The sequence below is a fragment of the Schistocerca americana genome, chromosome X, assembly GCF_021461395.2.
Source record: "Schistocerca americana isolate TAMUIC-IGC-003095 chromosome X, iqSchAmer2.1, whole genome shotgun sequence".
Lineage (NCBI taxonomy): Eukaryota > Metazoa > Arthropoda > Insecta > Orthoptera > Acrididae > Schistocerca > Schistocerca americana.
This window is the reverse complement of record NC_060130.1, coordinates 714,697,270-714,720,219: the sequence shown is the minus strand read 5'-3', so window position 1 is coordinate 714,720,219 and position 22,950 is coordinate 714,697,270. Positions and strand designations below refer to the sequence as shown.

The window sequence follows — 22,950 nt, the reverse complement described above, 5'->3', positions numbered from 1 at the left end:
TTCTCGATTGATCTGTGTTCAGTTTTTCAAGGCCTATCCACTGTGCCAAATTATAACTAAATCTGAGGGGGGTGCGATGGGAAGGTTCCCTTATAAGAATGTCATTTATGTGGTCACTCACCAAATTTTACAAGCAGTAAATAATGAAATAGTGCCAGGTGATATTTTCTGCAACCTATGTAAGGCATTTGGCTGTGTGAATCACAGTATTGTCACTGAGTGAGGTGGTGCATTGGTTAGCACACTAGACTCCGATTCAGAAGGACAAATGACAAACCCATGTCCAGTCAATCTGATATAGGTTTTCCGTGGTTTCCCAGAGTTGCTTCATACGAATGCCAGGATGGTTCCTTTAAAAGGGCACGGCCAACTTCCTTCCTCATCCTTCCCTAATCTGATGGGACCAATGACTTTGCTGTTTGGTCCCCTCCCTCCCAAATCAACCAAACACATAACCAACCAACCAATCACAGTATTCCCCTGGATAAATTGGAGTTTTATGGGATTGATGGTACAGTGGATAATGTCATATTTAACCAAAAGAAATCAGAAAGTTGTAGTTCATAATTCAGCCAATGTAGTCTGTGGAAATTATTGTGCCTGGGGAGAAATCATGCATGGGGGTCCCCAAGGCTCAATCTTAGGTCCACTATTGTTCCTCATATACAGGGTGTCCATAATAAAAGTTCCAGTTTCAAAACACTGTAGAAAGAGAACCACTGCTCAGAATGACGTCAAATTTGAACAGCATATTACTGACGCAAGGGGAGGTGTTATGGAGGGGTAGGGGGAGGGGGGGGGGGGACAGAGAGAGAGAGAGAGAGAGAGAGAGAGAGAGAGAGAGAGAGAGAGAGAGAATTTGGCCAATAGATGGCACTGGGAGCATCAGAATGTCCACATCAACAGCTGTGCAGCACATGGCTGTCCCTGTTTGCATCAAGGTGCCCAGCATGGCTTTGTACATGAAGGATCGTATGCTGCTGGTAAAGTACCCTGTAGAAGTAAGTTCTGGACACTCGAGGGTATGAAAAGAAGTCATTGGTTTAATGTCTGCTAAGGATTTGGAGGAAATGATTACAAAATTCAAAAAAGACAGCTACTATGAAGTGCAATGTGTTGAGAGAGGAAAGCAGTTGATCTGACCTCTGTTAGAGATGTGTCCACAGTGTTGCAGGAGGGGTCGAGCAGTGGTGTGCAAACATGCAGTGTACAGGGAATTGCCCGAAGAGTGGACTTGCCTGCAAGCATAGTGCACAAAATCCTATGGAAAAACCTGCATTGCTATCCAAATTCACCCATGTTCAGGAGTTACATCCTGTTGAGCTGCCAGCAAGGCAAATGTTTGCTCTGGAATTTCTTTCTTGCATGAAAGTGAGCAATGAATGGCCATGCAACATTCTGTGGACAGACAAAGCCCATTTCCATCTCGAAGGACATGTTAATATGCAGAATTGCATAATATGAACAACAGAGAATCTTCATGCACAACAACCAGTACCACTTCATTCTTTAAAGGTAACTGTGTGGTGCAGGTTGATGCCTTCATTTATCACAGGGCTGTATTTTTTCGAGGAGATGAGTCTTGCAAGTCCTGTTACCTGTACCATCACTGGTAAATGCTATGAGAGCCTTTTTTGCACCAACATGATTCCAAGCCTTCAACAGCGTGCATGTCTGGGTAGGATCAGTTTTATGGAAGACATTGTGCAGCCAGTGAAGTGACAGCTGCAGGGGTATTCCAGAATGCTAGAATTATCACTCATCATTTCCCTACACTGCCCGTCCAGATCACCAGATCTTAATACGTGTGTCTTCCAGCTGTGGGGTTACCAAAAAGATGGTGTGTTCAGTCCTCCAGTTATTACAAATGTAGCTGAATTGAAGGCATACACTGGCAATTCATCCTGAATGTGAACCCTGACACACTCTGATCTGTTGTGGAACATGCCATTTCTCAAATTGAACTTGTAGTAGAAAGCTGTGGACAGATATTGAACATGTCTTCCACCAGTCTCATGACAGTTAGAAACTGATCTCATTTTGCTTTTGGTGCATTGTGTGGTGCCAGGAAAATTAAAAACTGATCTTTCCCATCCGATGTGGTACGACCTTGCCGTGGTGGATGGGCTTACCTAACTAACAGTGCCACAATTTTTCCCATTCGATGTGGTGTGACTTTGATGTGGTGGATGGGCTTACCTAACTGACAGTGGCACAACTGTTGACTGCTGAATTTGCGTAGTCATGCACACTGAAGAATACAGATGGTATAATGCACAATTCAAACCATAGTAATCCTATTTCGATTCATCTCTCATTTCTAGCTGACTCCATTTACGTTAAGAAGCTTACATCATCATCTATTGGTAAAATTTTCATTACTGTTTTGTTCCTTGATGCTTCCCTGCTACATCAATAATATGCTGCTCAAATTTTACTTCATTCTGAGCAGTGGTTGTCTTTCTACTGTGTTTTGAAACTGGAACTTTAAATACGGACACCCAGTATGTAAACAACCTTGCATCTAATATACAACAAGCAGAATCAATTATTTTTGCAGATGACACTATTACTGTAATCAGTCCAAGTATACATACAGAAGCAGAAGAAATTGACTGGTTTTCTGTGAATGGTCTCGCCCTCAACTTTAAAAAGACACCACATGTTCTGTTTTGCACATCTAGAGCTACTACACCAATGATAAGGGCAACACATAGTGAGGAAATAATAAATAGGGTGGAAACTTCTTAGGTGTCCATATTCATGAGAATTTGAACTGGAAATAGTACATTTTGTAACTTCTAAAACAACTTAGTTCAGCCACTTTTGCATTTAGAGTCATTGCAAATATTGGTGAGAGACATATCACTAAGTTGACTTATTTTGTACATTTTCATTCAGTAATGCGGAATAGTGTTTTGGGGCAACTCATCTTTAAGAAAGAAAGTCTTCATTGCTCAAAAACATGCTGTAAGAATTATATGTGGTGCTCGCTCACTATTGTCTTGTAGGCATCTGTTCAAGGTTTTGGGCCTTCTGACTACTGCTTCACATTATATTTATTCCCTCATGAACTTTGTACAGTTCAAGAGGAGCAATGGTGTACATAATTTACAATACCAGATGGAAAATATGACATTCATCACTCCACATTAAGGTTGTGTTTAGCACAAAAAGGAGTGCACAAAGCTGCAGCTAAAATTGTTATAACTCACCCAGTAATATAAAATGGGTGACTGACAGCAAAGTAAAATTTGAAAACACACTGAACAAATTTCTCCTTGAGAACTACTTCTATTCCATAGAATAATTTGTATTATTGTAATGTGTGAAAGGTGGTGGATAGGAATTACTAATTCATGTCTTATAAATGTTCAGAGTGTAGCCGTGTAGCCATATTTACAAATAAATCGTCTTGGGGTTGAAGCTCTTTTTTCCGCATTTGCTTTAACAGTACGTATGGTTTTGGATAGGGTCCACCTTTAGAAAAAAACACAGTTTTGTTTTTTAACCCAAACATGTTTCACTGCAGTTGCAGCATCTTCAGTGGGCTTTTATTTTTCATCTGTTAAAGAATGTTATTTACTGTTTGTATACATGTAACTATAAGTTTTCAAATCATAATTATAGATATTTGAAAAACACGCAAATTATGAATTCATACCTTTTTACCACATAGTGTGGTTTTTCCAGTGTGTTGTTTTTCTACAGTGACTGTTTTGTTCCACAGTTTGTCATCTGCAACCACTTACACCTTAAACTAGATAAATTGTTTAAGCCAAAATTATGATTTGAAAATTGTTATTACTGTGCCTGAAATTAATTAATTCTCTCTCTCTCTCTCTCTCTCTCTCTCTCTCTCTCTCTCTCTCTGTCTGTGTGTGTGTGTGTGTGTGTGTGTGTGTGTGTGTGTGTGTGTGTGTGTGTTTACATAATGTTTTCTCATATTCATCACTGTCAAACACTATATATTCAGTTGTCACTGTCACTGTGCGTGGGGCTCAGAGCTCTCTAGGTTGGTCTTGTCTAATAATTCTTTGAGGGCAGAGAACAGAGTTCCATTGCAGAGAGCTGTGTATTCATTTATCACTTGTTTTCCTTCCACTATGGCTTTTTGTATCTGATAATTTTCTTACATTATTAGTTTTTTTTTGGGGGGGGGGGGGGGGCTGTTGCTGCATTTGAGAATTTTCAAATCAGTATTGATGTTTGTTGGGTTATGTTTCTTGTCCATGAGGTGTTCAGCAAATGTGGAATGACAGCTGTTACTTTTTAATGCTATTCTGTGTTCTGTGTATCTGATATTAAAGTTTCTGCTTGTCTCCCTATATAAACTGATTTGCAGTCTTGACATGTTAGTTGGTAAGTAACAGATGTGTTGTGCTTGTCTGTGCTTGTGTTGGTCGTCCTTAGTTTTCTCTGTGTTGAGTTGTCTGTCCTGTAGGCTTTCTTTACCTCTTGTTTTTTGAGTATGTTGCCTATTCTGTGGACTGCTTTGTTGTTGTAGGTGAGGATGAACCACTTGTTTGTCATTGTGGGTGTTTCTTGTTCATGTGTGCTCATATGTGGGTTCTGTGTGTTTGTAAGTTGATGAGGAGGCTTTTGTTTTTGTGTGTTGGGTGTCCTTTTTTATTTTGTGGTTCAGTTTATCTATAGTGTTTGTCATATCCATTCTCTACTGCTATTTGTTTGATTGTCTGTAATTCATTCTTGTAGTTGTTTTCAGTGAGTGGGGTTTTGTTCAGTCTGTGTTACATATATTGGAAGCCAGCTAGTTTGTGTTTAATCGGATGATTATAATCTTTGTGAATGGCTGTGCTGGTGGTGGTCACTTTCCTGAATATAGAGAATTGGTGTTGGTTGTTGTGTCTGTGTATTGTGAGGTCAAGGAAGTTTAACCTTTTGTCGTGTTCTGTTTCTATGGTGAATTTTATTTTTGGGTGTACTTTGTTTATATCACTGTGGAATTGTTGATGCGACTTGGTGTTTCATCTACAACGCATATGATGTCATCTACATAATGGTACTAGTACATTATCCGATATTGTTTGGGTCTTACTACTGTTTCAAATATTTTATTTCCAATGTGATTGAGACAAATGTTGGCTAGGAGTCCGCTGACTGGTGACCCCATTGGAAGCCCGTCTTCTTGTGAGTAGAACTGATTGTCAAATGAGAAATAGTTTTGCTCTGTGATTCGTTTTAGAATGCTAGCTATTTCTTTTATATGGAGTTTGGGAATTTTGGCTTGTTCTTGTAATTGTTGTTTGATGATGTTGATGGTTTCTGCGTTGGGGATATTGGTGTACATGGATGTGATGTCAAATGATGTGAGTGTGGCTGTCGTGGGTATGTTGATGTCTTTGATTTGTTGTGTCAGCTCTTCAGTGTTGTGTATGCTTCTGTTATTTGTGTATATGTAATGTTTCTGTAATTATGTGTGCATTTCTCTACCTAAGTGGTTTGTGGGTGCACTTCTGAAATTGACTATGGGGCATATCGGAATGCCAACCTTGTGGAGCTTTAGTAGGCTGTTCAGTGTGGGTGCTTGGGGGTTCTTTTGTTTCAACCATTTTGCTTTCTGATTTGTGAATATGTGAGAGATATCTTTTGGGAGTGTTAGGGTATTTTTCTGGTATCTTTGTGTTGGGTCACTGGTTAGCTTTGTTATGTTGTTGTCTTCCAGAAATTTTAAGGTTTTTTCCTTGTATTCATCCTGTTTTATTATTATCATCATGGGGCTGCCCTTGTTAAGAAAGAAAGTGTGAGGGTTTAACAAGGAAACCAAGGGTTTACAGTCAGTAACAAGGAGAAAGTTGGAGCCATATCAAAAAGCAAGAAATTTCTGGAGATCATAGACTACAGCGAGACCCTCTTTTTCCAGCTGAGAGTAATGTTGCTGGGCCAGAGTGAGAGATTTAGAGGGGAAAGCAGCAGGTCATTCGGAGCCGTCAGCATATCAGTGCACTAGGATCGTGCCGAGGACGTACTGTGAGATGTCAGTTACCAAAACTATGTGCTGGTCCGGAGAGGCCATAGCTGAACAACAGGCTGAGAGTAGTTTGGATTTCGACATTTGAAAAGCACATTCACAATCCGGGCTCCAGCAGAAAGGTACATTCTTGTGTAACAAGGCATGCAATGAGTGGGCCAATGTGTCCACCCCCACTAGGAATACATGGTAGAAGGCTGTCTTCACTGGGAAGGCCCGAAACCCCTTCATGGGTGAGGGGTAGGGAATAGACACAACAGCGGAGATGGATGTGGCAGAGGGCAAACCCTATCCAGCAAGACCTCGAACCCCAAATAAACAGTGGAAGTTTCTAAAAACTGAGATTTCAGGAGGTTTTACTGTAAGCCTGTGGACTGTAAGACAAAAAAACAAAGTGCGTAAATTTTTCAAGTGATTGGCTGTGGAGGAGCCGATGACAACAGTATCAACCATGTAATTAATGCAACCTGGACAAGCATAGTCAGTTGCTCTAAAAATTGTTGGAAAGCAGCAGGAGTGCCAGCCACACCCAAAGGAAAGTGCAAATTATTTACAGAGACCAAAAGAATTTTTCGGAACCAGAACTCACCAGGACTCTTTGCCCACAGGAACCTGCAGATACATTTCAGACAAATTAAATTTAGAGAAGTAATGACCACCCTATATTTCCGCCAACAGTTCCTTCTTGTGTGGGGGAGGGTACATATCCATGACGACTGCACATTGACAGTAGTACTGAAGTCGCCACAGAGGCGATGTTTCCCCAACAACTTCCAAACTACGACTTGCAGAGATTACCATTTGCTAGCCATAACAGGTTGCACCACCCCTAGAGACTGAAGTCTGTCCAATTCTGCTTTCACTTGATCTTTCAGGGCGGCAGGAATAGAATGCACACAACAAAAATGAGGCCGAGCCGCGAATTTCAAAGAAATATGAGCAGAAATATTTGTAGCCCCCCCCCCCCCCCCCTATATCTTCTGAAAAAGATTCCAAAAACTCCTCACACAGTATTTCCAGTTGAGAATACAGTACCTGACCAGACACAAGGAGAACTGAGTTGATAGAATATCCAGATGCCTGAAATGCATCCATCCCAAACAAGTTCTCAACACTGGCATCCACAGCCACTGAAAATGTAATGGAATGAACCACTGACTTGTAACAGGCAGTTGCTGTAACTTGTCCTAACAGCACAATGTTGTGTTTGTTATAACTGACCAGCTTCCGCGTGGGCAGCGTCAATGGCGGCAAGCCTAAACTCACATTGGTTTGAGAATTTAGTAATGTCCCTGCAGTACCAGTGTTGACATGTAGCCAAAGCACATGGTGAAAAAGATTTAACTTGATAAAAAAACTTCAGAGAAGTCACAAGCATTGGAATCACACAGTTTATGTTTGTGTCTATATCCTGAGCAATCCTCGGCGAACAACACAAGGAAGAAATGTGGTCTTCCTTCTGGGAAGCATTACAAGTAGCCCAGTGCTTAGAGCACGCCGAATGTTGATGCTGGACAAAACAGAAAGGACAAGGTGGAAACAGAGAATGCTGATGCCGGCGCTGTGGCAGTTGTGGCTGCTTTTGCCAGCCTTGATCTGCTCGGCACTGGGCCCACATGTTTGCCACTGCTATTGCCTCTTCCTCGCATAAGCTGTCTGTCGTCCTAGTGGGCACATCTTATGACACTACTGCTATGTTGCCCCATGCTTCAATTTGGTCACCCATGACCGAGAAACTTGAAAAAATTGTGCTCTTCGTAGAGCTTCTGCCAACAGGTGGTTTTCACAGAGTAAAGCCTTCTGGCGCACTTCCTTTTCCGGAATGAAACAGGTAATTGCGTCACACACCACAGTGTCTGCACGGGCATTAGTAATGAATTGACACTTAAGGCTAAGGCCACGAAGTTCAGCTGTCGAGACTCTGTTTCACTGCTCTGATTTCTTGCAGCATCAGCAGAATTCAACTCGCACCACTCTGAGATGCCTTTGTTTGCAGTAGTAGTTAGACAATAAACTGCTCATGTTATTAAAGATAAGAGCTGCCAGTTCTTGTAAGAGGGCAAGCTGACACAGTAATTGATACACCTTAGGTGGAATCCACAAGAGAAAAGAGACTTTGCACAAATTCGGTTGTGTCACACCAAAAGCAAAAAAATGCTGTGTGAGTGTTTTTTGTGAGCTTCCCAGTCTTCAGCTGAATCATTATATGGAGAAAAATTGGGTTTATGGACCAGTGGAACAGTTCCCTGTCTGTTAATGGAAGCTAGCAAAGTGGTTACAGCAATAGTAAGCTGTTCAATCCAGGCCAGTAGCACAGTATCCATACTAAATAAACCTGATCAAATGGCACTTAAAGACTGTAAATGCGGAAACTGTTCCAAACTTGTGGCTAGTTGTTTAGTAACTATGTAATACACAAAACCAATCCAAATCGCACAAATATTTCTGTAGTCATAACCTGTGAACAGTAATGGAAAAGCCTCTCAGGACTTCACATGACTCAGAATAGTAGGTGGGTGATTCAAACACACATGTGGCAATACAACACTCAACGCACTCACACACATTAGTAGCAGGATACAGCAGCAAGCATCCCATCAAAGTTATTTATGTCATCTACAGTATTCTTCCCTTGCTGGAAACCAATTCGATTATTCAAAAGAATTCTATATATTACAATAAAATTTTGTATCTGAGCGGCATCTAGTTTGTCACACATTCTTTACAAGACTGGAAAAGAAGAATAGGATGAGACTGTTCTATATCTTTCCCTGACCCTTTCTTGAAGTGTGGTTTTGTTTTAGAGCTGATCAGTAGATCTGGTTAACTGGCGAGTAACTCTAGAGTTTCAAGTAGTGTGCTCCCTCCGAATGCTAAGGTGGTTTCTTGGTGTGCACAAGCAAACGTGTGTGTGTGTGTGTGTGTGTGTGTGTGTGTGTGTGTGTGTGTGTGTGTGTGGTGGGTTGATCCCCACCTACAATTTTTCTGCTTCACCGAGCTAGGTGATACTAAGTACTTGAGTAATGCCCTGCTGAAGATTAACAGTGGGATCAAAGGATATGTAGATCAGACATATAGGGTATCCCAAATTCATTTATTCCATGCTCCTCATAAAACATTTAGTGTCATGTCAGTAGCAATTTGAAAGTGTTGTTTTAAAGCAAAGAGGATTTTTATTAATGAATAATTAGCCAAAAATAACTTAAAATTAATTTACTGTCTAACATTTGTTTTTATGCCTCAACAACATTGTTAAATATAATGTTATAACGCTTAATATATTCAGTAAAAGCGGTATCTCATATTTAGTGTGTTGTCATTCTGAAAGGGTAACATTCTCCAGTAATGAGGATAATTTGTCACTCAGAAATTGTTGATAAATAGCACTACAAATGTCACCCACAATTCCTGGTCACATACTGATGCTAAAGGGAACCCAATGTTGTGGGCTAATGACTGCTTGAGTATTTGCATCTGGAGTATGTTATCATGGTAACTTAGTATTCTTCTCTTTTGTGCATACTGCCATTTCTGTAAATAAATTGTTGTCTGTGAACTGCAGAACTTCAACGCTCAGTACCATACATATGAAATGGGTAAAGTAGAAAACAGTTTTAATGCAGTGACTGATTTTCACGCCACATTTACTAGAATAAATACACGAACACAGCCAAGAAGAAAGGAGCAATAAACATCAACAGGAAGACAGTGACCCACTGAATACTAAACATTCTTGGAACAAGTAAAATAGCCTATATCTCACAAACTGTTTGTTTCCAGACATGTTCATAGGATTTTTCCTTGATTTCACCTGTACTCTCTTCAGTAAGAATATTCAACACTAACTGTGAAAGTAACACATTCTTATATTTATTTTTGTTGTATGTGTGTATGATTACAGGAAAGGTGTTGACAAGTACTGACATTCTGTTAATGTGTGTCTTGTTACAGTGGTGAACATGAATGATCCTGCTGAATTGAAAGAAAAATTAATTGAAACTTTGAAAAGCAAGTCATGGTTGGAGACGGAAAAGGAACAGTTGGAACAGAAAGCAGCTCATTTGGCAAAAATGAATGCTTCACTTAAAGCTGCATCAGATGAATTAGAAAGCAACCAGGTTACACTGAGAGAGAGGCTCAAAGTTCTTGAAGCACAGTTGGCACACAGGTAATTTTTATTCGAAGTACCAGTGTAAAGGTTTGTCATTAGGGAATGTCTTATTTACAGCTAACTTAAACGTCTTGCATTACAAGCTGTGCACTGCCATTTCCATCCATTAGTAAGAATCTGTAATTTTTTAAGCTAGTAACTGCAGTTACAATGTACACTATCTGATGAAAAGTATCTGGACACACATTAATGGACATTAATATGGGGTGTAACCACCCTTCACCTTTATGATTGCTTTAACTCTGGTGAAGTCACATTCAATGATGTGTCTGAATGTCTATGGAGGATTGGCAATGCATTCCTCCTCATGAGCAAAAGCCAGAGAAGGTAGTGATGTAGGACGTACTGGGATCTGGAGTGAAGTGAACATTCTGACTCATTCCAAAGACATTCCATTGCATTCGGATCAGGACTTGGGACAGGCCAGCCCATTTCAGGAATGTTATTGTCCACAAATTATAGCCTCACAGATGCTGCTTTATGACAAGGCACATTGTCATATTGACATAAACAACCATTGTCTCTGAACTGTTCCTCTACTAAGGGCAGTACACAGTGCTGTAAAATGTGTTCATATCTTTCGATATTTAGTATTTCTTAAAGCACAATAAGGGGACCACACACTACTCATTGAAACACTCACGTACCATAACGTCACCTCCCTCATACTTCACTATTTGCCCTACACATACTGGAAGGTAACATTCTCCAGGCAGTCGGCAAAACCAAACCCTTCCGTCAGATAGCCACAGGGTATAGCGTGATTAATCACTCCAAATCACTGGTTTCTAGCCATCTACTGTCTAATTGCATCACTCTTTAGATCGCGTCACTTAGCATTGGCTAGAGAAATGTGTGGTTTATAAGGAGCTGCTCTCGACCCTTTTACCCCATTCTTTTTAAGTGCCTATGTATTGGCTTTGGACTAGGTTGACTCATAATAGCACTTTAGAACTCAAGACTGATTCCTTCCACTGAAATCATGTGGTTTTGTGCTACCACCATTTGCAATACTCGATGGTCCCTTTCTGTCATTACATGAAGTTTATCTAGGTTTAGCTGTGGTTGTTCTTTCACATTTCCATGTCACAATCACTTTACCAACAGTCAACTCAGGCAGCTTTAGAAGGGTTACTCACATCCTGTGAGTAGTCTATGTTTGAAGTCACTGAGCTCTCCTGACTGACCCATTCTCCTGCTACTGTTTCTCTGCTGACAACACAGTACTCCCTGCCTCCTTTTATACTGGCAGGTCCACATCTCATATACATCTGGTTGTCAATGCTGCATTACATAGGGGTGTCTGGATACTTTTGATCATGTGCTGTGTATAGGAATACAGGGTGAATCACCTATCACTTGCACCACAGATATTTCAGACATGGAAGGCACTACTGATACACAGTTTTCACAGAATTGAATTATAGGCATGCAATTGGTTTATAACAGACACACATTTTGAAATGAGACAGTGCCTATTGACAGTAAAATCCTTAAAGTAGCACAAATGAGGATGATGAGAATGTCAGTGGTGTTTGTTGCAGGAAGCTAGTGCAAGTAGTTTATAGGTTATCATATTGTGACATTGTAAACACTGACAGCTGTGTGTTCCATCCTATTGCTTAGATGCTAGGTGACGATATTAGGTGTGTTTACATTGTGTTGTGTGTACACTGTGATTGCATTGCAAGGGTCCTGTCACCTTATTGTGTGAATGCCCACTCTCTCTCTCTCTCTCTCTCTCTCTCTCTCTCTCTCTCTGTGTGTGTGTGTGTGTGTGTGTGTGTGTGTGTGTGTGTGTGTGTGTGGAGGTGGGGGGGGGGGGGGGGGGGCAAAATGCCTGTCTATCTGTTACCTACTCCAAGGGAGAGGAGAGGAGAGGAGAGGAGGTTGAGTTTTAGATAATTGTCGTATGTGCAAATCTTGCTGGCTGATGACATTTTTTTCTGTGTTATATTTATGTTTTATTTTTCGTACATTTTCTGCAATAAACTGCACACACAATTCTTTAACAATAGGCAATTTTGTTCTTTTCTTTTAACACTGTTAAACAAGTGGATAGAATTCAAGTAGAAAGTATGTAGGTCAGTGGTTTTATATAAAACCTTTGGCTGAAAGGGGTGTTACAGAAGTAGATTTTGCAAGTGTATTATAGGTCACGAGGTGCAACATAATAACTATATGAGATTTAGTGAATTACTATGAGACATGCAGTATAAATTGGACACCATGGAGGGAGATGTAATTTGCAAACTTTCTTTTTATATATTACTTACATTCTGAAACATTTCTCACATTTGCTGTATAAATTGTAATACTGTAACATACAAAAAAGTGGAAGAGTAGTTCAGAAATACATCATAACAAAAGAGCTGAACTTCACTAAAATCCTTCTGATTACAGGGAGAGCATTGATGATGCTGCAGTTTTAAAGCAAGAACTTGTTCAGGTTCAGAGGATGATGGATGAATTGACTAGAGAGAAAGAAAAGGAGCGAGACATGCTACAAAAAGATTTGCAGCATCTACAAGACAAGTATACTCAATTAGAGCAGTGGAACACGGATGCTTCAATTCATACAAGAGAGTAGTATTATTTTAATATTTTTGTCTGTTGTATATCATTATAGTGACCAATATTTGTCTCAAGTATAAATGATTTAAAAATTAAAAAAATTTGATAATGTGTCTGTAGGCTTCATGTTTTTGTCCCCATACTCAAAGAACATTGAGAAAGTTTTCCACCACAGATCATTTTGTGTTTAATTCTTCTAAAATTAATTCTCAGTGCTCTCAGTGGGTCACTTCATTCTTTGAAACTGTTCAAAAAATATTTGTTTCTTTTTTTCTACTATCTTCTGGCAGCTGACCACTTTAATTAGCCCTTCAGTTTGAGGAACCTTTCATCTGCGGACAGTTGCTGTCCTTTCATGTCTGGAAACGAAGACAAGGCCACATAATGAATTTTCATGGCTATAGGGAGGATCTTCAAAAACTTTGAAGCTTAATGCAGCCTTAGAATCCTTAAAAATTTTTGACTAATATTTTTTGCTATTGAACATAGTTAGGAAAGTTCTGAGAGACTGTAAATACTTTAGGAATAAAGGAGACCACTCACTGAGCAGCAGAAGTATTGAGTTGTCAACAGACACACACGAAAGAGAAAGAAAACTTGCTAGCTTTATCTGTGTGTGTGTGTGTGTGTGTGTGTGTGTGTGTGTGTGTGTGTGTGACAAAGGATTTATTTCAAATGCTAGCACATTTTCTTTCTCTTTTGTGTGCGCCTGTTGATAACTCAACACTTCTGCTATTTGGTGGTTGGTGTTCTTTACTTCTAAGCCATTCTTGACTGTTCTTAGGATTTAAAAAAATTCAGCCATCCATCTAGGCTGAGTGGTTTTAAGTGCCTATACAACTTCTGTATGTTAACTTGTTGGCTGAGACTTGGTTGGCACATCATAGCAATGAAGTTTCACAGTATTTAACATAGTTATTCACACAAATTAAGGTGTTTGTTTCTGGAAGAATAGAGAAATAAATATTGTAATAAACTGAATTTGTATGTAAATGTAACATTTATCATGCAAAAATCATGGATCAACAAAGGCTGCCTAGAACTTAACCTCAGGAGGCTTAACTTCCATTATTGTTAATAGAAAATAGATAACAGCATTCCTGGCTTTTCAAACATTAGTTTCCTTCATTTAAGAGGAAAAAATGAATCGATTGGTAATGACTGGATCTGCAGGTGTGGGAGGGTACCTCATCACATGTGGATAAAAACTTATCTTAAAACCAGTCCATGGAAAGTCTGTGGATTTCCAGTATACTTGAATAATAGATTCTTAGATATTGTCAAATATACATGGATTTTTGGAACTGTAAATAAGTATAGGCTTGCAACTGAAATCTGCACTTACATTGCTGGAGAAAAAAATAATGTGCTCAATTTTAAATTGTTGAGGATCTGAAATTTCTTTTAATGTAACGGTGTACAATTTGGCTGTGATGCACTTGTTTCTTTTCTCAATTTTACATTGTGCAGTTTCTCTTGTTGCAATTTATGTATTTGCTTAAACCTATCTGGTGGGACTATGAGCTGAATACATTGTTGCTTAACTAGTCGTCTCTCCACCCACCCCATTTGCTGAGCAAGGTGGCACAGTGGTTAGCACACTGGACTCACATTTGAGAGGACAACGTTGAAATCTGCATCCAGCCATCCAGATTTAGGTTTTCTGCAATTTCCCTGAATTGGTCCAGGCAAATGCCACAATGGTTCTCTTGAAAGGGCACAGCCGATTTCCCGTCCTATCTTCGAAACATTTCGAGCTTGTGTTCTGTCTATAAAGACCTCATTGTCAACAGGATATTAAACCCTAATCTACCTTCCTTCTCCCTTCAAGTAAATATAGTCCAGTGGCTTTTCACTTAAATTATTACCGGTGCAACATCTTACTGTGTTTGTTACCTATAGCTCCTTCTCCATTGTTTTTGAACCTCATAAGATGTCAAGATGAACATTTCTGTGTGTTCCTTCTAAATAGCCCAACGGTTGCTTCCCATGTCTCCCCTTCCACTCCCACCCACCTCCTCCTCTGCTCAGCATCTCTAGCAATGAAATATAGAACATTTTAACTGTACTAATCTTGTAAAACCTTTTATAGACAACACAAACACACCACAATTCCAAATTCTTTAAATCACTGAGTGTTTATGATGAAGAAAATGCTCTATCTCTTGTGTGCTTGCTGTTTATAGAGAATTAAACACTGAGGTCCTTCTTCCATCCTGTTCTATTGTCCACTTATCCAGATTTAAGTTTTCTGTTGTTTTTCTTAACCACAAATGCTGGGATGGTTCCAGTAAAAAGCGTACAACTAACATCTTCAACTTTTGTAGTGCTGTCTTCCTCAGTTGCGTGTAATATTACGGTATATTGATAATTTTTACTTATGGACCGTCTGACAGCAACTGAATAAAACACAATTTTAGTGGCATACGCGTTTCGCCTTTATTTTCTGCAAGGCATCATCAGTGGCCTGGAATATGTACATATGTTAGCTATTTTATTTACATTTTTGTCACTGTGCCTATAGGTTATAAACAGTTCTGGTGGTTGGTATTTCCTATTAAGTAGTAATGTTTTGAACTGTACTTACAGGTTGCGTGGACAATTTTTACATATTATGCTCCTGTTGCATTTTTGGTGTTGTTCTTCTTCTTATGAACGCCAATTTGCGGTTTTTTCCACATTCCACAGCACTATGCACTGAACGCTTGTTTTAATGCAATGTTTTGGTTTCTGTTGCCGACTGTCAAATGTTTTTGCCAAAGATCGAATGTTATTGGCAAACTTATGAGTGTAACTATTGAAGTATCTGTGGTCTGTTCGTGTATGCATTTGTGTGTGTGTGTGTGTGTGTGTGTGTGTGTGTGTATTTTGGTGTGGTATAATTTTTTTTTTGCTCTGTGTGTGTGTGTGTGTGTGTGTGTGTGTGTGTGTGTGTGTCCAGATGGTGTGGGGAAGAGTTGTTTTGTTTTATGTTATCATTTCCTTTATTAAGTGTAGTAGGGAGCCTGTGCTGATGTGTGTTTGTTCATTTATCACATGTTTGTTTTCAGCTGTGGCTTTCTAGATGTGGAAGTTTTCTTGCGTTTGTATAAGATGTTTATCATGGTTGCTTATTCTCATTACTTTCATTTCTTGTTCCATGTTTGTAGGATGATGGTTGTAGTGTTTTAAATGCTCTGCAAATGTGGAATTGTTTGTTTCATACTTCCAACATCTGATATGTTCTTTGTATCTTGTTTCAAAATTCCTGCGTGTCATGCCTATGTATACTGCATCACAACTTTAACATTCAAGTTTATATATTCCTATATTCCTGATTGTTAGAATTTGTCCCACTTGGTAGCTGGCTGGCTTAGGTGTGATTGAAGGGTTTGCCCAGGCTTATATGCTATTTTGAAGCCCTGTCTCTTTAGGATGTTTGCAACTCTGTGTGTTAGTTTATGTGTGTAGGTCATGGTGTACCATCTGGTTCTTTTCTGTGTGGTGTTGTCATTGTGTGTGTTTGTTGAGTGTGTTTGTAAGTTTTCAGCTTGTGAGTTCTTTTGTATTCTGGAAATGTTGTGTTTGTTTTTTATTTGTGTTTTTATTTTTTGATTGAGCCTGTGTACCACATGTGTGCCATACCTGTTGTTCCTAGCTATTTGTATGATTGCACTCATTTCTTGTTCATAGTTTCTCTTGCTGAGTGGGATTCTGTTTAATCTATGTAACATGTGCCTTAGTGCTGCAAGTTTCTGGCTGTGGGGGTGGTAGGATGTGAAATGTATTATTGTGTCTGTGGCTGTTGGTTTTCTAAAGATGTTAAATGTATGTTTGTCATTATCTTTTTTAATTGTAATGTCAAGAAAATTTATTTGATTTTCTTTTTCAAGTGTGAATTTTATGTTCTGATGAGCTTTGTTTATTTCTGAATGGAGTTCATCTATTTTTTTCACTTGGCTCATCTACCAGACAAATAATGTCATCCACGTATCTGTACCAATATATGATTTTGAAACTTTCATTTGTGGTTATCTTTTCAAATATCTGATTTTCTAGGTGAATGATGAAAATGTTTGCTAGTGTACCTGATATTGGGGATCCCATGGGCAGTCCATCAGTTTGTAGATAATATTCTTTCTCAAACTGAAAGTAGCTTTGTTCAGTTGTCAGTCTGAGCATATCTGTTATTTCTTTTATTGCGTCTGTGGTGAGGTTGCTGTGGGATGAGAGATTTTGTTCTATGATTTCTATTGTTTCTGTGATAGGGATGGAGGTATACATATTTTCTATATCGAATGAAATCAGTGATGCTGTGTGTGGTACCTGTATGTTCTGTATATTTTCTATTAGGTTTCCTGTGTTTATCACTGTTCTGTTGTTTTCTACTTCATAGTGTTTTGTAACTAACTTTTGGAAGTGTTTGGCTATGCGGTATGTTGGGGCTTTCTTGAAGTTGATAACAGCTCTCATTGGCATTCTGTTTTTATGTACTTTCGGTTGACTGCGGAGTGTTGGTGCTTGTGGGTTTTTCTGTGTTAAGTAGTATTTCTGTTTGTCTGTGAGTGTGTGTTCAATGTTTTTCAGTGTTTATTTCACATTTGCCTGGAATCGTGTAGTTGGATCTGACTTCAGTTTTTGTATACAAATAGCTAGGAACAACGGGTATGACACACATGTGGTACACAGGCTCGATCAGAAAATAAAAACACACATAAAAAACAAACACAACATTTCCAGAATACAAAAGAACTCACAAGCTGAAAACTTACAAACACACTCAACAAACACACACAATGACACCACCATACAGAAAAGAACCAGATGGTACACCATGACCTACACACACAAACTAACACACACAGTTGCAAACATCCTAAAGAGACAGGGCTTCAAAATAGCATATAAGAGTGGGCAAACCCTTCAATAACACCTAAGCCAGCCAGCTACCAAGTGGGACAAATTCCAACAATCAGGAATATAGGAATATATAAACTTGAATGTTAAAGTTGTGATGCAGTATACATAGGCATGACATGCAGGAATTTTGAAACAAGATACAAAGAACATATCAGATGTTGGAAGTATGAAACAAACAATTCCACATTTGCAGAGCATTTAAAACACTACAACCATCATCATACAAACATGGAATAGGAAATGAAAATAATGAGAATAAGCAACCATGACAAACATCTTATACAAACGCAAGAAAACTTCCACATCCAGAAAGCCACAGCAGAAAACAAACATGTGATAAATGAACAAACACACATCAGCACAGGCTCCCTACTACACTTAATAAAGGAAATGATAACATAAAACAAAACAACTCTTCCCCACACCATCTGGACACACACACACACACACACACACACACACACACACACACACACACACACACAAATGCATACACGAACAGACCACAGATACTTCAATAGTTACACTCATAAGTTTGCCAATAACATTCGATCTTTGGCAAAAACATTTGACAGTCGGCAACAGAAACCAAAACATTGCATTAAAACAAGCGTTCAGTGCATAGTGCTGTGGAATGTGGAAAAAACCGCAAATTGACATTCATAAGAAGAAGAACAACACCAAAAATGCAACAGGAGCATAATATGTAAAAATTGTCCACGCAACCTGTAAGTACAGTTCAAAACATTACTACTTAATAGGAAATACCAACCACCAGAACTGTTTATAACCTGTAGGCACAGTGACAAAAATGTAAATAAAATAGCTAACATATGTACATATTCCAGGCCACTGATGATGCCTTGCAGAAAATAAAGGCGAAACGCATATGGCACTAGAATTGTGTTTTATTCAGTTGCTGTCAGACGGTCCATAAGTAAAAATTATCAATATACCGTAAAGCATACAACTAATTTCCTTCCCTGACCTTCCTCCAATTCGTGACTGTTCTTGGTCTCTAATGACCCTGGTGTAAATCCTAATTTTTCTGCTGTGTATCTTGCATAGAATATTTATTGCTGGTATGTTATCTGTTTGTACTCTGTGATTCTTCTACTTTGCAGATATTGTTCCCATGCACCATGAGCTGAATACATTTATGCCATGGCTTTCATTGTTTTGCCCTTCTTGAAAGACTATTATACCATCTTATCCACATTTCACTTTTTAAATGTTAGGTGTTTAGTCTTTGCATTGTCTTCTGTTCTCATTTCCAGTTTTAAGAAGATTCAAAAAATAGGTACCAATAGAAAAATTACAGCTATTCAATAAATTACTTCCACAAATAATAAACTCCACACTAATCTTAACAGACAGTGAGAAGTTTTAGCTATATCATAAGCTCATGTTAGTCAGAATGTAGATAGCAGTTTTCAACCAGCAGTTGTGAGTACAAAATGTAATTTACTGGTAAGTAAAAGTTATTTTAATTCTAAGTACTGGTTTGGATATTTTCCAGTATTCTGTCTCCCCAGACGTTTTGATCAAGACATTTATGTAGGAGAGCTACTAAGCAATATGACACTGATTTCAAAAAACAAGTGAAAGATTGAAGCATTTCATCAAGCTGTGAGGTGTATGTAAATCTACTCTTTGCGAATCACTGCAAAGTGTCTGGCAGATGGTCTTTTACATTATACCTTATCTTAAGTATTGTTCACATTTCATTCACAGATGGAGCATGGAAAGAATGATTATATACCTCAGGGCAAGTTGGAATTTAATTTTATGTGCATGATCCCTACCAGAGCACTATGTAGGGTGCTGCAGGATATTTCTTCATTCCTCGCTGAAAACCTGTTATTGAAACGTTGTAAGTAGCTTTTCATGAGATAATCACAACACTCCTTAGACAGTCTGTCAACATTTTTTGTGACAAAAATGACCAGCTGTGCTTCAATTGTTTATATATGATCGATATTCACTGCCAGTCCATTCAGGTAATGACCTTTCTGCCCCTCATACTTGAACTGTGATTCTGCATAGTCATTCAGGAATTTTAAAGGCGCATCAACTGCAGTTTATGTGTATCTTTCCAATGAACTAACACCTGTCAGTTGCATTACCTTGCTGAAGTGCTCTGATCATTCCATCTTGTAACCCCCATACATTGTTACACCTAAAAGTTTTAGTGGCAAGACAAACTTGTCTCATTAACCTTATAATAAAAGACTAATGCTGCACATTCTAATCCAGTAGTCAATCATGGGACTCTTGTGGTGTTCTCCTGACACCACTTCATTTAGACAGATATATATTGCGTGCAAATGGTCTAAAGTTATGACTGATGTTATACCCCAAACTGGTATTGTATTTGATGGATGGCATTGATCTTGTCATACTTTCCCATTTCTGCGCCTGTAGATAACGCCCTTCAAGATAACGTAATACAGTCTAACTGTCAATAAATACTCTGCTTAGTTGCAAATCCTACTAGATGTAAATGTATGTGTATGTATATTGGAACTAAGTTGATGTCTAATTGAAATTTTTCAAAAATGAGAAAATAGGCTCCAACTGGTTTCTTTGGGCCATTGATTATTGAATCTATGTTTGATTTCAAAAGATTTTTTTTTTTCTTTCCTTGGACTGTATAGGAACTTCACCATAGTTAGTCATTCTATCAGATCTGTATTTTCTAGAGGGGTAATGCGTGTCATGTACATGGCATTTGATGAACTACTCATGCCTCCTGGCACCTGCCTAATAGCAAGCATGTCATGGAACTTTGTCTTCAGTGACAGAATTCGCATTTGGTGAACCTCTCTCTCCCGAACTGGTAACTGGTGAACACCATCAGTCCTCTGTAATCATTTGGTATGATGGTGGTACACGATGTATTACAGGGAATATGGATCTTGGCTCAACCATCTGGATCATGAGGACAGGACAAATCTCAATTGAAGAAAGAAAAAAAAAAAAAAAATCCAAACACTCAATATCAAGGTGTGCTCTGTGTTCATGGAATGAGACAAAACAGTCGATAATGGGCAACCCCAGGGACAACTGTAGCACCTCAGTTAAATAAGGCTTACTGAGGCAAGTGGGCACTGTTTGACTGGACTCTTAGTTACCTAGCTGCTTGTAGGACTTAAGTGGAAAGCAGTAATTTCAAAAATAACACTCACAGTTGAGCCAGTGGGCCACTGGTGAGCACTTGCACCCAACCCAACAAAACTTGTGAGAGTAGCTCTCCTGTACACATATACAGAAATAAGGGACAGTTACAGTAATAGGACATAGTCATGTCAAAATGTTTTTATGAAAGGGGAGGGGGCACATTTTTGGTAAGAAGCCCAGAGTTTGAGGTTCTAAACTAACATGTAGTTGATTGAAACTGCCAGTTGTGGACAAGCAACAAATCTACTGAAATCTGATAAACTTCATGAATATCCCATTGTAGCTTAACTGCATAAAACTCAAAACACCAACAATGGAGTGTTGTCATGTAAGGAACTGTTAAATGAAGAACTCATAACTCTATAAAAGGAGAGAGCAGCAAAGGTGTGGTACATATGTGCAGAACATAAGGAAGAGCCTGAAGAATAACCTTGAAAAAACGCCTGCATTACTTTTAATGTTCAACCCTCAGGTTTTACCCTATCACATTAAAAATAATTTCATATGCTAAAATGTCCATTTATATGTACTAAATCCGTTGTGATGCTTCAGTCATCAAAGATTTGGACACGCTGCAGTTGCATACAGTGCAAATGCTACTTGTGGATACTGTGACCAAGTAGCTTGTGAATGACTGTAGGATGCACATTCTCACTGGCATGTGTTGACTGCTTCAACTAACATCTGATTTGAAGTGTAGGGTGTCCAGAAAATACAGAAGAAAAGAAAATGCAAGAAATAATTGACACAAAACATGTACTGTATGCTGAAGCAAAGACATTATTTAAACCATGCAAACTCAGTCACACACATCCCAAGTTACACTTTCCACTAAGCTGACGCCTGCAGAGAACCAGTTTTGAGGACTTCAGATGCTGACATTGTGATGCCAAAATCCCTTAAAATAAAGATCTCACCTACAATGATTGTTGTACTCAGTATTGGATCTTCCCCCTATTTCTTCCCAAAAGGAAGAGTTATTACAAAGACAAGTCAAAGTGCAATCAAATAGAGATGCGATCATTTGAGACCAAACCATCAGCCACCTCTGTCACTAGAGATTTGGAAATGGAAGTGATCAGTTTAAAGCAAGGCTGGCCATGGCGTGTCAAACCGTATGTGAGCAGGACATATGGGCCAAGGCTTGGTTTTGCTCAACTGGCATTTCATGCAACAATCAACATCCATAAAATACTAGAATGACTTTACAGAAATTACCCGCAGTTGACATAATCGTTTTGCATATGAGCAAAGTGACAACTTGGTTGTTGATAAAGCCCAGGATAATTTTAGCCGTGACACAGTGCATGAACTTGTTTACTCAACACTATGTTTCTAATAACAATTTCTTTTTTTAAATTATGAATGAGTACCATGATTTTAAGGTAATATACACTGAGGTGACAAAAGCCATGAGATAGCAATATGTACTTATACAGATGGTGGTAGTATTGCATACACAATGTATAAAAGGGCAGTGCATTGGCAGAACTGTCATTTGTAATCAAGTGATTCACATGAAAACATTTCCGACACGATTATGGCCACACAACAGGAATTAAGAGACTTTTAACGTGAAATAGTAGTTGGAGCTAGACTCTTGGGACATTTCATTTCAGAAATTATTAGGGAATTCAGTATTCCTAGATCCACAGTGTCAAGAGTGTGCTAAGAATACCAAATTTCAGGAATCACTACGGACAATGCAGTGGTCGCTGGCTTTGCCTCAATGACCGTGAGCAGGAGTGTTTGCATAGAGTTGTCAGCGCTAACAGACAAGCAACACTGCAGAAATCAATGCGGAATGTACGACGGACATATCCATTAGGACAGTGTGGCGAAATTTGGCTTTAATGGGCTGTGGCAGCTGATGACCGACACAAGTTCCTTTGATAACAGAATGACATCGCCTTCAGCACCTCTCCTGGGCACGTGAACATATTGCTTGTATCCTAGATGACTGGAAAACCATGACATGGTCAGATGAGTCCCAGTTTCAGTGGGTAAGAGGCGACGATAGTGCTCAAATATGGACCGAGTCCTCTGGTCCAAGTGAACCAGTCATTGACTGTAAATGGCTACTTGGAGGCCATTTGCAGCCATTCATGGACTTCCTGTTCCCAAACGATGATGT

General features: G+C 39.0%; 1 protein-coding gene across 1 annotated transcript in view; it reads left to right on the top strand.

Annotated features, from left to right (window-relative positions):
- Positions 1-22,950, top strand: part of LOC124555732 (early endosome antigen 1-like) — a 207,129-nt gene that overhangs the window by 108,867 nt on the left and 75,312 nt on the right. Inside the window, exons 5-6 of the mRNA XM_047129754.1 lie at positions 9,944-10,160; positions 12,567-12,749. Coding sequence (XP_046985710.1) covers positions 9,944-10,160; positions 12,567-12,749 — 400 coding nt within the window. The remainder of the gene's footprint in view (positions 1-9,943; positions 10,161-12,566; positions 12,750-22,950) is intronic.